Genomic DNA, 15,923 nt, shown 5'->3' with positions numbered 1-15,923 from the left:
ATAAAACAGACAAGAGATACTAAAAAGGGGCAAAAGTGTATACATGTTTCCCCCAGTCCTCAGATGTTTCAACTGCTACTCTGCTGGTGAATTTCTGGGCCACAGCTGGCTTTGAAATGACCTCAGCCCAGAAATGGCTGCTGCAGCAGTCAGATGGTAGTCTCTCATGGGACGGGGCGTCCTCACTCAGACTGTGTGGCTGCTGCCTCTTGCAAGGAGCGCCTCCAGCAACACCAGACAGGCCGCTCCACATGATCAGCCTCAGATGGCTTTCTCTCAGTCCCATCAGCCAGGACAGCTAGGCTGGTGAGGACGAGGGAGAGGGCCTTCTCTGTGGTGGCCCCCACTCTGTGGAACCCTCCCTAGGGAACTCCACCATGCCCCCTCTTTAATGAGCTTCTGCCACGCATTAAAAACGTGGTAGTTCAGTCAGGCATTTGGGGTGGGTTAGGGTATTTTTAGAAATATGATGTTTCAATGTGAAATTTGATTGTTTTAAACTGTTGTATTGTTGTACATCGCCCAGAGTGGCCGGGTGACTGGCCAGATGGGCGATTAAGAAATTAATTAATTAAATACATAAATAAATTGCAGCTTCTGACTCTGGGGGCAGGTACAAGAGGCACTATAGGAGGAAAGGTGTTTTACAAGCCTCCTTTTCCAGTCCCCAGATGTTCAAACTGCCACCTATAGTTGGGTTTCCTAACATCTGCTGAGTTCTCCCTTTAAACCCTGAATAACAGGCAACGGTACCTATAAAATCCAAAAGAAGGCAACTCGGTGAATGGAAGGATATAGATCGAAGCCACCAGCGGCCTTTGGACAAGCAGAAAAGGTTGCTACCTTCAAGTACTTCCAACATTACAAGCCTCAGAAAGCCTACTAAAGCTGGCAGTTCTACAAGAAACTACTTGGAAGGGAACACTTTTGTAATTCCAGGGGGTCTTTTCCAAAGAACTAAGTAATGGACTAAAATGATTTCAGAAGATTTTTTCCTCCCAAAACAGCTTGAGGAAAACAGGTCTGTTTGCTTTCCCAGAACCTATTGGACAGTTTTCAGATACTGTCTGGGAAATGGTTTCTCTTCATTGGGCAAAAGAACAAAACAAAACGATGCTGTATTATCTAAGTTGTGTCCCAAACTATTTGAGTTCTCCCCCCCCGCCCCTCCCAAAGGAATGGGAGAAGCCACGCTTGTAAAATTTATTTTTTGCTCTAAGAAAAAAGTCCTTGTGAGCATTGGCTAGAGCAACTGTTCAACATTTATATGTGTCTGTTTAAGCCCATGATTTCTTAACTGTGTTGCACAATTTCTCAACTGTGTTGCAGGAAGCTCTGGGGTTCAATGGAAGCTTATCGGAGTCTCCCAGAGAGAAGCCCATTAACAGAAGACAAGCTTCCCTGAAAGACAGGCTATCCACCATGATTAACCTTCCCTTACAACATGCAGTCACAGGAGAATATTGGGTGTGTTCTAGCCAAAGAAGGTAGAAAGGACACAACAGGTTGATCTGCCCTGCTCATGCAGGTTCACTGCGTAGGAGTTCTGCTAGTGGTGGTTTTCTCTCTCATCATATTTTACCTTTTCTGAACCACCTTGAGCCTCTGAACTGGCACACAGAAATCAAATCAGTTGGGCCTTTTCAGCATTCTAATTCTGCTGTTGAGAGGAGAAACCCAAGCCTAATGATTCACTACAATTTGTCACTCAAACGATGACTGATTGAAACCCAAGCAAATCACTTTCAGATGATGATTTGTTGGCAAAGAAATCATGTGCTGCTGGCAATCTAGAAACTATCATCTCTTCGCCCCAGGAAGAGAGACTGTGGAACTCCCTTGAGATCAGAACAGGAAAGCACTGGACTTAATCCAGTTACAAAATCCTCTCCAGCTGAACTCCTGGGAGATGCATACTGTAGACAGACAACCTTGCAGTCTGAAAATTAGCTCCAGTCATTAGGTCAGGAAATGGAACCCTGTAACTACCCTTTTATTACTTCCAGATCTCAGTGGATGAGAAAAGAGTGTCTGCATTCCAAAATGGGGAACAGAAAAGGGCCAATGGTCTCTAATCAGTTTTCTACACTATAACCATGAATTTTCTCTTTCTTTTCTCTCTCTCTCTCTCTCTCACACACACACACACACACACACTCACTCCAGTGTGCAGGGATTCCAGTATCAACTGCAAATTCAATGGCTTTGTGCAACCTTCATGATTCAGGATATCAAGTAGAAACACCAAATGTCGTGCGGCTCACGTGGGCTTTCCATCTGAGAGGGTAATCTCAGAGGGAGTGTGCTTTAATTTTCATAGTCATTATAACACAATTTAAAAACAAAACAAAAACCAACTATGAATAAAATGAAATTCATAGAATACAAGCAAACATCCTAGACAATTAGTAAAACAAAGGAGTGAAGACAAATGTAACCTTTTTAGAACAGTGGAGCTGTTCTGGAAGTAACCTTACTGCACTCAGTCCAAATATCCCTTTCCACTTCAGAATTGACCTCTTGGGATGGAGGGGGTGGGGGAATAGTTCTACAAGTTTGCTGCAGAAGCCAGCTGTGCATGGAACTGATTGGCTTGTGCCCCTGTCACCATCAAGACGTCTTCCCGCTTCCCGAATCCCCATGGCAGCTCAGCACTTCTTCTTTATGCATAAGTAAAAACATGAACAGCCCACCTGAAACATGGTGAGGAGCCTAGACTAATAGCAAAGCCAGCACTCAGTTTGCTGGTATGCACATGTCTCATAGTCTCTGTGCATCACACATATGGGTAATAGCAAGCTAAACTTGCTAATTACACATATGTGGCCAACCCTCCCCCCCACCCGTTTGGCCACTACGTCTGTAACACATGTAGTACATTAAAACATAAGAGCCCTGCTGGATCAATTTTATAAACCTCTATAGTGCCCTCCCCCTCTCTGCTCAACTGCCTTTTCTTCTAAACCAACCCCATAGGAGTACCATGATTCTTATCCCTTTTTATGCTCTCTATACTGCTTTTCCATTATTGCCAACTCCCAAGGTGGTATACAGCAACAAACAGTCAAAACCATCACAACTGTAAGCAAACATCATTATTACTAAAATCATAACGCAAATAAAAAATAAAAACAGTAGCTAGAATACCAACTCACAGCTGAAACCCAAATTTTAAAAATGATGGATAAATACTGCTTTAAACAGATTTATTATTATTATTATTATTATTATTCTTATTATTATTATTATTACTTCTTACAATAGAAAAATTGTCTCTGGGCGGAAGTATGTATATAAGGCTATCAACCAGAGGGACTCACTAGAGATACAGTTCCAGACTGTGCCACCAATGACGAGGCTCTGTCCCAGACCCTGAAATTTGAACCTCCCAAGGCCAAAACTCCCAATGCAGAACCTCCCCCAGTTAGATTAAAAAGTAGAAAGGGCTCATGTGGGAGAAGGTGTTCCCTGAAGTACGCTAGTTAGGCCAGCTAGTGCCAAAAAAACCCACTGCGGAAAGCCTGCAGTGCTTTTATTTCTACACTAGAGGGAGTCCCATTAGAGAAATTTAATTTAACAATTTTTCTGCATTTCCAACATTCCATGTTGTTGTTGTTCAGTCGTTCAATCGTGTCCGACTCTTCGTGACCCCATGGACCATAGCACGCCAGGCTTTCCTGTCCTGCGCACTCTCCCGGAGTGTGCTCAGGTTCATATTCATTGCATCGGTGATGCTATCTAGCCATCTCATCCTCTGCCGTCCCCTTCTCCTTTGGCCTTCAGTCTTTCCCAGCATCAGGGTCTTTTCCAGGGAGTTTTCTCTTCGCATTAGGTGGCCAAAATATTGGAGCTTCAGCTTCATTATCTGTCCTTCCAATGAGCACTCAGGGTTGATTTCCTTTAGGATGGACTGATTTGACCTCCTTGCAGTCCAGGGGACTCGTAGGAGTCTTCTCCAGCACCACAGTTCGAAAGCATCAATTCTTCGGCGCTCAGCCTTCTTTATAGTCCAGCTCTCACAGCCATACATTACGACTGGGAAAACCATAGCTTTGATTAGGCAGACCTTTGTCGGCAAGGTGATGTCTCTGCTTCTTACTATGCTGTCTAGGTTGGCCATAGCTTTCCTCCCAAGGAGCAAGCGTCTTTTAATTTCATGGCTACAGTCACCGTCTATGGTGATCTTGGAGCCCAAGAAAGTAAAATCTGTCACTGCTTCCATTTCTTCCCCTTCTATATGCCAGGAAGTGATAGGGCCAGATGCCATGTTCTTAGTTTTTTTAATGTTGAGTTTCAAACCAGCTTTTGCACTCTCCTCTTTCACCCTCAACAAGAGGCTCTTGAGATCGTCTTCACTTTCTGCCATTAGGGTGGTATCGTCTGCATATCGGAGGTTGTTGATAATTCTCCCGGCAATCTTAATTCCGACCTGTGATTCATCCAACCCGGCATTTCTCATGACGTACTCTGCATATAAGTTAAATAAGCAGGGTGACAATATGCAGCCTTGTCGTACTCCTTTCCCAATTTTGAACCACTCGGTTGTTCCATGTCCGGTTCTTACTGTTGCTTCTTGACCCTCGTACAGGTTTCTCAGGAGACAGGTAAGGTGGTCTGGTACTCCCATCACTTTAAGAATTTGCCACAGTTTGTTGTGATCCACACAATCAAAGGCTTTAGCGTAGTCAATGAAGCAGAAATAGACGTTTTTCTGGAATTCTCTTGCTTTCTCCATGATCCAGCGAATGTTGGCGATTTGATCTCTAGTTCCTCTGCCTCTTCGAAACCCAGCTTGTACTTCCGGTAGTTCTCAGTTCGCATACTGCTGAAACCTAGCTTGTAGGATTCTGAGCATCACCTTGCTGGCATGTGAAATGAGCGCAATTGTGCGGTAGTTTGAACACTCTTTGGCGTTGCCCTTCTTTGGAATTGGAATGTAAACTGACCTTTTCCGGTCTTGTGGCCATTGCTGAGTGTTCCAAATTTGTTGGCATATTGAATGCAGCACTTTAACAGCATCATCTTTTAGGATTTTAAATAGCTCAGCTGGAATACTGTCATCTCCGCTAGCTTTGTTGTTACTAATGCTTCCTAAGGCCCACTTGACTTCACTCTCGAGGATGTCCGGCTCAAGTTCAGTGACCGCACTATCATGGCTATCAAGGACAATAAGATCTTTCCTGTATAGTTCTTCGGTGTATTCTTTCCACCTCTTCTTAATCTCATCTGCTTCTGTTAGGTCCCTGCCTTCTTTGTCCTTTTTCATGCCCGTCTTTGCACAAAGCGTTCCCTTGAGATCTCCAATTTTCTTGAAGAGATCTCTAGTCTTTCCCATTTTGTTGTTTTCCTCGATTTCTTTGCATTGTTCATTTAAGAAGGCCTTCTTGTCTCTCCTTGCTATTCTCTGGAACTCTGCATTCAGTTGGATATATCTTCCCCTTTCTCCCTTGCTTTTTGCTTCCCTTCTTTCCTCAGCTACTTGTCAAGCCTCATCAGACAGCCACTTGGCTTTCTTGCATTTCTTTTTCTTTGCGATGGATTTCGTTGCTGCCTCCTGAACAATGTTACGGACCTCCGTCCATAGTTCCTCAGGCACTCTGTCTATCAGGTCTAATCCCTGAAATCTATTCCTCACCTCCACTGTATATTCATAAGGGATATGATTTAGGTCATGCCTGAATGGTTTAGTGGTTTTCCCGACGTTCTTCAATTTAAGCCAAAATTTTGCAAGAAGCAGCTCATGATCTGAGCCACAGTCAGCTCCAGGTCTTGTTTTTACTGACTGTATGGAGCTTCTCCATCTTTGGCTGCAAAGGACATAATCAATCTGATTTCGATATTGACCATCTGGTGACGTCCATGTGTAGAGTCATCTCTTGTGCTGCTGGAAAAGAGTGTTTGCTATGATCAGCGTGTTCTCTTGGCAAAACTCTATTAGCCTTTGTCCTGCTTCATTTTGTACACCAAGGCCATGCCTGCCTGTTATCCCGGTGATTTCTTGACTTCCTACTTTAGCATTCCAGTCCCCTATGATGAAGAGGCCATCTTTTTTTGGTGTTGGTTCTAGAAGGTGTTGGAGGTCTTCATAGAACCGATCAACCTCAGCTTCTTCGGCATCAGTGGTTGGGGCATAGACTTGAATTACTGTGATGTTGAATGGTTTGCCTTGGATTCGTACTGAGATCATTCCATCATTTTAAGATTGTACCCCAGTACTGCTTTTCCCACCCTTTTGTTGACTATGAGTGCTACTCCATTTCTTCTAAGGGATTCTTGGCCACAATAGTAGATATGATGGTCATCTGAATTAAATTCGCCCATGCCTGTCCATTTTAGTTCGCTGATTCCCAAGATGTCGATGTTCAATCTTGCCATCTCATGTTTGGCCGCCTCCAGCTTACCTTGATTCATTGATCTGACATTCCAGGTTCCTAAACAATATTGTTCTTTACAGCATCGGATTTTCTTTTCACCACCAGACACATCCACAGCTGAGTGTCCTTTCGGCTTTGGCCCAGCCGCTTCACTCTTTCTGGCACTCCTTGGAAATACCCTCTGCTCTTCCCCAGTAGCATATTGGACACCTTCCGACCTGAGGGGCTCATCTTCCGGCGTCATCTCTTTTAGCCTTGTGATACGTTCCATGGGGTTTTCTTGGCAAGAATACTGGAGTGGGTTGCCATTTTCTTCTCCAGTGGACCACATTTTGTCAGAACTCTCTGCCATGACCTGTCCGTCTTGGGTGGCCCTGCACGGCATAGCTTATGGCTTCACTGAGTTACGCAAGCCCCTTCGCCACAACAAGGCAGTGATCCATGAAGGGGCAGTGATCCATGAAGGGGCCAACATTCCATGGACACCACCAAATTGACCAGCACTGAATGCCATTTGAATGGATCCACACAGTGTTGGCCTTATGGCAAAGCAGCCATATGGCTGACTCCAGCACACCTACAAATGAACTCTCGCAAAGATGCCAGAAGTGGGTTGCAGACTGAGAGATGGGAAACATAGGGAGGCCCACCCAGCCATTTCAGCATCTACTGAATGTTATATGGATCCACTTAACCCACATTCACACTGTGCCACTTTGGTCACTGAACATGGGCTGGCTGTGCGGATCTGGTGCACGTGGGAGGGACAAACAGTATCAGTGCTGTTGAAGAGCAGGATACGGGACCACCACCACCAGGATGCCAGCTGTCCTCACCCAGTGTCCTCAGCCTGAAGAACAGCTTAGAAACTATGATAGCTCTTTATTTGTGAAAGGAATTTGTCACACACCTATTAGAAATGCATCACCTCCAGCGTCTGCTCTAAGATGGGAAATGCACATGGCAAGCAAGAAGCATCAGCAATCCACTGCTATGCATGCATGAGTGGCTAGCTAGACCCCGAGACTGTCCCCTCCCTCTCCCCTCCTTGGCTGGAAGCAAAACAAGAACAACACAGCAGTAAAAAGCACAACACTTAAAAAAATGTACACTTGCAGCCTTCTCCAAGCTGGTGTCCTCCAGATGTGTTGGACTACAACTCCCAGCATGCCCCATGGCTGGCTGGGGCATACTGAGTGTTGCAGCCAAACACATCTGGATGGCACTAGATTGGGGAAGACTGCTTTAATGTATCCTGAGAGACAATCTGTTGATTATTGTCCTAAGGCCCCCACCAACTTTAATCTCAAACTGCCTAACCGGGTGGCAAATTTTATTTTTACTATTCAGGATTACAGCTGCCTGTTAAAGCACACAAAGGATTCTCTAATGCTTTTGTTTAGATGATTGTCCTTTGAAGCATACTCACGCCAAACACACACACGTTCAATTGTCAAAAAGAATGCTTAAAAGCATGGAATCAATCTTTGCATTTCTTAGCATTTGCAGCCCTACTTGAAATGGTCTCTAGCACTCCAAATCTGTATTGGGGAGTAAGCACACCCCTGCTAGAGCTGTTCTGGATTAGAAATGGGGCGAGTGAGAGAGTAGTTTCCCTTCTGAACCAAGGCAGAAACAATAGGGTGAGGCTGCTCTCAAGAAAAAAGATCTCACCCCTTAGCAATTGCCAGATACTTTTTCTGGTGGCTGGGTGGTTGAGTGGGTATATAAAAACTCTGAATTCAACTTTTTATATTTATTGCATTTTTATCCCACCCACCCCTTCCAACAAGCAGCTCAGGATGACACACATGGCTTCCTCCTGTTTATCATCATGACAAAACCTGTGAGGTAGCTTGGGCAGAGAGTGAGTGATTTACCTAGGCAGCATCATGGTTAAGCAGGGTTTTCCCAGTCATAGAAAGCTGCCTTAAATCAGGTCAGACAGTAGTCTATCAAGACCAGCGGTGGGCAACTTGTGGCCCTCTAAATGTTTTGGCCTACAACTCCCATTAGCCAGCATAGTCAATGGTGAGGGATCACATGAGTTGTAGGCCAAAACACCTGGAGGGCCACAAGTTGCCCAGTCCCAATGCAGACCTGTATTACTTATTCTCCAGGATCTCAAGCAGAGGTCTTTCATATGATCCGCTCCCTGGTTCTTTTAAATTAGGGATGCCTGGGATTGGACTGGGGATCTTCTCCATGCAATGTGTGTGTTCTGCCCAATGATTTATGGTCATTTTCCGGTTGTCATAGCCCTGCACTCTAGTCACTAGACCACAATGACTCTCATCTTCCAAATCTGTAAATCCTCTTTTTAACCTACACTGGATTTGCTAGTGCAGTTTTCGTAGCTGGGACTTTCCACAAAGGTCCAGCTATATACGCATAAAGAAGATAACTGCCATTCAAGAGACCTTACTCTAGTAATTTAACCATTCATGCCTCTCATACAAAAAGCAGCCCATTTATTCATCTGACAACAAGGGCTCTGTTTTTATAAGCACGCCTGCCAGTTGCATCTTTGTTTCTTCCCCTCTCAGACTGGGAACAGTGGGAACAGAAAAACTCAGTGGCATTTTTTTAAAGACACATACAAGCAAAAGTGAATGACAAAGGCTCATTTAGAACACCAGGCTGGCTTATTATATCCACTGAGAGCACTTAGCATTTCTCTGCTTTGCAAGCATTACCATCCCTCCAGTCCTCTGAGCAGAGTATTCAGAAAGCAGGTGGCAATAATCTCTTGCAGTCATGGCACAAGCTCATCAATATGCAAATCATGCAAAAATGGACCCCTCCCTCTCTCAACAGATGTTGCTCATTCTTTACATCCATGCTGCATGGATGTTGTAGGCTGCCTCTGTCCCATCTCCTTGTCAAATAACGGATCTAGCCAAGGCCTCTTGCCAGGGCAGGAACTAGGAAGGCTGATTGCACAAGGGAGAAAGGACGCAAGTGAGAAGCAGAGGTGCCAGGCAGCATTTGGCACATTTGGTTCAAGGGAAATGCTGCTTTTATTTGTTTGCTTGCGAAAGAGAGGCAAAGGGTTCCAGTTCTGGCACCAAGCACAGAAATTGCCAGGTTCAACACACAATAGGGCTCCTGCTTCTTTGACCATTGTGAAGAATAACTCTGGTGCAGGGTCCCCCAGCATATCATTGCAGGGTGGGAAATGCTGTCCTCCGTAGAATCGCTCCTTCAGGACACTTACTTGCAAACTTCTTCCCTCAAGGAACAGTCCCCATACTGATTTGTCTGATAACTAGCCATGTGCACTGCAAAATATTCTGGACAACAGCCTAGAGCAGGGATAGGCAATATTTTGGAGCCTGTGGGCACATTTGGCTAGCTGTTGTTGTTATTATTATTATTTACATTTCTATACCGCCCAATAGCCAGAGCTCTCTGGGCAGTTTACAAAGATTAGAAATATTAAAAATACAATATACAGAGATTAAAAACTATTTACATAAAAAACACATGAACAGACTATATACACAAAAGAAACATATATCTAAAACAAGTTCAAACAAACAATCTCAAAAACAAAGAGAAATGGTCATGGGCACCACAACAAAATGGCTGCCATGGGTGGTATGGCTAGTCAGAAAGGACAAGTCACCTGCCCAAACTTCTCTGTACAAGGCAGAGGCGAGGTGTGAGCCGCACTGCACTAAACAATTCCTTTGAACTCAAATTTTTCAGCACCGTTTTCTTTTTCTTGGTGGCTGGGCATGCTACAGAGGAAGGCATCAGAAATGAAGATGGCAGCAGCTGAAGGACCTCACTTTGCTTAGAAGTGATCCCGGATGCCAATAAGAAAATGTATAGATTCTAGGGTATGTGCTGGGTGCAAACAGGATGCTTACCAGGCCTGCTGGGCTTAACTGTTCCCTTGTGCAATCTATGAGTACACCTTAAACACAGCCAACAGTTGCCACTGTGGTTTCTCATTGTAGATGATCAATGATGGTGGGAAATGGCTCTGTTTCATGTACAAAGAATAGAAGAACTGAAAAGCTGAACTCTTGACATAGGCGTGAACAAAGCCATTGCCACCAAGATGCTACTCCTGTTTGCAGAGGGGATGTGTTGTATTCAGGTACTGTGAGTTCACTAGGCACTATTCCCTTACATACAACCCCCTCTCTTGTATCAGCCTAAGAAAGACCCTGCTACAGGCCCTCTTAATAACCCAGAAGGTCCCAAGTTCAATCCCTGGCATCTCCAGGTAGGACTGGAAAAATTCCCCCCTGAAAGCCTGGAGAGCTGTTGCCAGTCAGTGTCGACATTACTGGGCTAGATGGATTCAGTCTAAGGCAGCTTCCTATGTTCCTACTGGTAGAGCCCTTCCTCGTTCTTCCACTTCTGTGTTCAGTGGTAACAGTTAAAATATTTCATTACTCTAGGGGAAAAGCGCTTAAAAAAATCAATACTGAAAGGTTAATGTACTCTCTTAACATCATTAAAGGAGATCTGCGTCAGGAGGGAGAAAAACCTAGAGATAACACAAGAGGACACCAAGATGGAAAAACAGGTGGCAAAGCACACACTGGCACTGATACCAAGGGTAGACATTTTAAAAAGCGAGTCTCTCACGCATTTCAAAATATATCAGCAAATACACAACACAATTCCTTCTCCGTGGGTGAAATATAAGCCTATATGCCAAAGGCGCGGGTATTCAACAGATGCTAAAGTATGCAGTCATAAAGAGCAGCTTGCTAAGTAGCGATGACAAATTGCCTAAGGAGTGCAAGCTTGTCAGGCATTGGCATGGCTGGGACCGGATTTCAGGTCCATCAAATCAAGCAATAAAAATGTTTCCTGCTCAGCAATGTCAGGGTGCTTGGAAATTAGTAGAAACACCACCGTTTCCACAGTTCCTTCCAGCATTTCTCTGATTGTGACTGTCATTCAGTAGGGCTTTCCAATTCGATAGGAAATCTATATAAACCTCCCATCTCAAAACATCTGCTCCTGCACATTCATCTGATGTCCTCCTGCCTGCAACCACCTTCTTCCACTCCCACTTTCCTAGACTTACATTATCCTGCCACACTTGACTTCAGCTCCTCGTCTTTCTCTCTTTGTTTTCTTCCTTGATGCTGCTTCTATGGATAGCACCGCCCACTCCAACCCCACTCATCCTTCTGGGCATTGGGAGGAGGGATGAGTGCTTGAACCTGAATTTTAGGGTACATGGTTTTATATTCCTACACAATCCTTGCATTATTGCTGTTCTGTCTGTGCTCATACTACACAGAATTAAAGAATTGGTGCATGAAAGGGGGGGGAGGTATGCTGAGAGTTGTAGGATTTATTTCTGTCTAAACATGCATAGGATTGTACCTTTAATCTATCAATTAAACTAATATACATTTGCATATGGGTAAAATATTTCTTAAGCAGGAGCAATGTTTGTTTTTAGAATATGCACACATGTCATCGCAGAAATCACTTTTCATGAGGCATTCTTTCCGTGTGTTGAGAGAAGGGAGAATGCCTCTTAAGGAAATCTGCTGCCCAATTAACCTAGGGGCACATTTTTAGCCAATTACAAGATTTTCCATTGATGAACGAACTAAATATTGCAGCCTTAGTTGCTTGCTTGCTTGCTTGCGTGCTTATTTATTTATTTATTAAATTTCTTAATCACCCATCTGGCCGATCACCCAGCCACTCTGGGCGATGTACAATAATAATACAGTTTAAAAACAATAAAATTACACATTAAAACATCATTTCTAAAATTTCCCTAGCCCACCCCAAATGCCTGCCTGAACAACCAAGTTTTCAACGCATGGTGGAAGCTCATTAAAGATGAGCTTAAAAATGATTTCCAGTATATTATTTCCATTCAAAAGTGCTTCTTGTTTTACCACTCTTAGGACTGAAGAAAACAAGGAAACGCCTCCACTCTTCCAAGGCAACAAAACATTACTCCAACCCTGGTGGTTCAACATTTCTAGTGAACCAAATTAACTGTTTCAACAGATAAAACAGAATTGCTATTTTTACAAAGTTCTGGATGCCCCTCTAGTTATTTTATTTTTATGTATATATTTAAAATTATTTTTAGGCCCCCTTTAAGAGTGGAACGTTCCCAAGGCAGCGTGCATATTAAAAGGAACCATATGACAATTAAAAAGTAAGAATCAATAAGAACAATAAATGTCAACAATAAAATAATCAAAATCCAGTCCACAAACATTATCATTATAACTGAAGACATGACCCCAAAAATACAATTCAGGAGAAAGCCAATGAAAAGAGGTGGGTCTTCAGAGCTTTCCTGAAGGCCTGCAAAGAAGGGGTCTGATGAACCCCCAATGGAAGCTAATTCCAGAGGCGCTCTCCCTCCTACTGACCAATCTAACTGCCTTTGGTGGTGGGCAAGTGAGAAAGACCTCTGCTGATGACCGCAAAGTAAGGGTGAAGGCAGTCCTCAGGTTCAACCCATTTTAGGCTTTAAAGGTTAAACCAGCACTTTAAATTGAGCTCAGAAACACTGGCAGCCAGCACAGCTGCCACAGTATCAGCGTAACATGAGCTGAATGGACAGCTTCCATCAATATCTGAGCAGACATATTCTGCACAAGCTAAAGTTTCCAAACTATTCTTAAAGGCAGTCCCGCCTAGAGCATACTGCAGTAATGCAGCTTGCATGTCACTACAGCATGCATAACTGAGGCAAGATCAACCCTGGTATGCCAGTTGCAACCCTACACTGGTAAAAAGTACTTCTGCCCAGCACCTGAGCTTCCCCAGTCAGCAAAGAGTGCAAGACAACTCCCAAACCGCACACCTCTTCCTTCAGGGGGAGTGCAACCCCCTACCAAGACCAGATGCGCTTCTCCATTCAAGTTAGTCAATTTCCCTATGAACAGCACCTCTAGCATGCCTGGATTAAGTCTCAGTTTGTTTGCCCTCATCCATCCCAAAATTGCCTCCAGACACTAGTTCAAGACTTCTACAGCCTCCCTAGGATCATTAGATGGAAATGAGAGGTAGAGTTGAGTGTCATTTGCATACTGATGAAGTTTCAGCCCAAACCTCCAAATGCCTTCCCCAAGCAGTTTCATGTAGACGTTGAAAAGCATGGGGGACAAGATGGATCCTTGCAGCACTCCACAGACCAATAGCCATGGGTGGAACAAAAGGAAAGTCCAGAGCTACTGTAACACTGTGCCCCGCATACACAACCAGGATCAGTGACCCAGAAGGATATTGTGGATTGTATAGAAACCCAACAAGAGGTCAATGAAATTACATTCCTCCATCCATTCCTCAGTGTAAACTATCTACTAGAGCAACCAAGAGAGTTTCCATCTTAAAACCAGGCCTGGAATAGATCCAAATAATCAGCATCATCCAATGCTACCTGGAGTTCAGAAGCTCTACCCGCTCCAAGAGTGACTAATTTGAAACTAGGGGTAATTATCAAGAACCACTGGTTCTAAACTAGGTTTCTTCAGGAGTGGCCTGACCATTACTTCCTTCAAACTAGTGTGGACCACCTCCACTCCCTCAAGGAGGCATTAATCACCTCTGATGTCCAAACGCCCATCTCAGCCCTGGCTGATTTTACAACTCAGGTTGGGCAAGGGTCCAGAGAACAAGTGGTGGGCCTTAATTTTCCAAGCGGTTTGTCCACATTCTCAGGCTGTACAAGCTGAAAGATATCCATAATAACATGACTATACCAGTGTAGGTTGACCACACTGTAAACAAGAGAAAGTTTCACTGTATTTACCTGTCTTCTCTGTTGCGATCAACGGAGTAAAACTGCTTTCGGAGCCACCTAAAAGGAGATAGGGTTTGAAACTTAAGACTCTCCTATGCTGTATGGACCTTTCAAAGTTCAGGTTACCCACAGTTCACCAAAGAATAACTACACACAGGTATATCTGAAGCATATTAATTGAGCATGACTGGAAAAAGAAAAAGGAAACTCAACATGTTTTTCCTCCCACATTTTGTTTTTTTATGGCACTCTACAAGTATTGAATCTGATACAGTCATTCAGTAATTTACTTAAAATTCTGCTCAAACCCCCAACATCCAAAAAGCCCACCTAGAAAGACCATGCAGCATGATGGACAGGCTTGGACAAATCTCTGGGGACATATGTTCTGTAGCTGCAAGTCAGCCACCAAAGATACTCTTTCTACATTCTATCTGGGTTGAGAACATAGATATTTACCTAAGGAGAAAGTATTGGTCAATGATGAAGATAAGATAAGAGATGGTGTCTTAAATATGTTGGCTCCAGGAGGCCAAATTACCATCAGTAATCTCTATAGCAGCTTATGTAAATTTCTGATTTACATGAATGCAATAACATCATCCAATATCAACTTTAAAAATCAATTTTAAAAGAGAGATGAAGGAAAACGATATACTAAAGCTGCAGTCCTTGCACACACTTACCTTGGGAGTACATCCCATTGAATTCACTGGGACTTACTTCTGAGTAGACATGCATAGGGGTTCACTGTAAGAGGGGCTAAATGAGAAACACCTAATAATGGAGTGGACAACTTGCGGACCACCAGATATTTTGGCCTACAACTCTCATCAGCCTTAGCCAGGATAGCCAATGGTGAGGTTAGATGGGAGTTGTGGGTCAAAACACTACAAGTTGTCCACCCCCTGCTCTAAAAGGAGAGAATTAAAAACTTGGTTCATGTTTTGTTTTGCCTCATTTTCCCCCTTCTTGATCTGTGTTATGTGGTAGTTTTGCAACCAATCCAATTCCAGAATCTTTCACTCTCAGAAGCACAATAATCTTGCAAATTACATAACTATGCATAAATTAGATTTATCCCCAGCAGACCACCTGGATTTTCTTTTAGCACATACAGTCTCGAATAATATATATATGTGTGTGTGTGTATAAATATATATAAATACAAATAAAGATTACGTTGGTAACGAAGGAGATGAAATGAACCCCACCCTATACCCAACCTGCTCCCAATTTTTGTGTTACCTTTCAACCTGCAGTGGGGTAGCAGCCTTTAGGGTATCCTCCACGAGCCAGTTCAGCCCTTTGATCCACATGCTGACTTCATCTTCGGATGTGGCTGTAAAAATAAAGAACAAACTGGGCTTGTAAAGATAGGAGACACAGGCACTGACCCCTGTTTCCAAGGAGGAAGTTCTGACACAGCTGGTCTCCAGCAGGAGGAAGCTCATCCCAGCAAATTTGAGGCTTATTAATTATAACAGGGCACTATAAGACAAGCCATTAAGGGAGAATAATCCCTATTCATTTAGAGTTATCTTCTCTAAATAAATAAGCAATTTTCACCTTCTATGGCAGGCTTGGAAATAATTACTTGCCTGGTCACTGTGGTGGGCTCCTCTAAAACTGGAGGGAGGGGTGAGGACTCAAAGAACAACAGAAATAAAGTAAATCCCCCAAAATTGTCAGTTTATATTTTAGCATCCTAATTTTTGCTTCCAGGATTGCATGGCTACATTTCCCCATGTCACTGGTGCTGACATGCATCACGACTGCTGACTCCTCCCCAGGAC

The 15,923-nt window shown here is 43.7% G+C and overlaps 1 protein-coding gene across 2 annotated transcripts in view; it reads right to left on the bottom strand.

Moving 5' to 3' along the window:
- PLCG1 (phospholipase C gamma 1) overlaps positions 1–15,923 on the bottom strand; it is a 122,809-nt gene that overhangs the window by 47,259 nt on the left and 59,627 nt on the right. For both annotated transcript variants that reach the window (XM_084853959.1, XM_084853960.1), the window contains exons 3-4: positions 15,376–15,469; positions 14,137–14,184 (exon numbers count right to left, since the gene is read on the bottom strand). In XM_084853959.1, coding sequence (XP_084710085.1) covers positions 14,137–14,184; positions 15,376–15,469 — 142 coding nt within the window. The remainder of the gene's footprint in view (positions 1–14,136; positions 14,185–15,375; positions 15,470–15,923) is intronic.

The sequence above is a fragment of the Heloderma suspectum genome, chromosome 4 (assembly GCF_057233095.1).
Source record: "Heloderma suspectum isolate Gila_16-S chromosome 4, 16-S_ref, whole genome shotgun sequence".
Taxonomy (NCBI): Eukaryota; Metazoa; Chordata; class Lepidosauria; order Squamata; family Helodermatidae; genus Heloderma; species Heloderma suspectum.
Note: the sequence above shows the minus strand (reverse complement) of the source record. Positions and strands in the feature narration are given on the sequence as shown.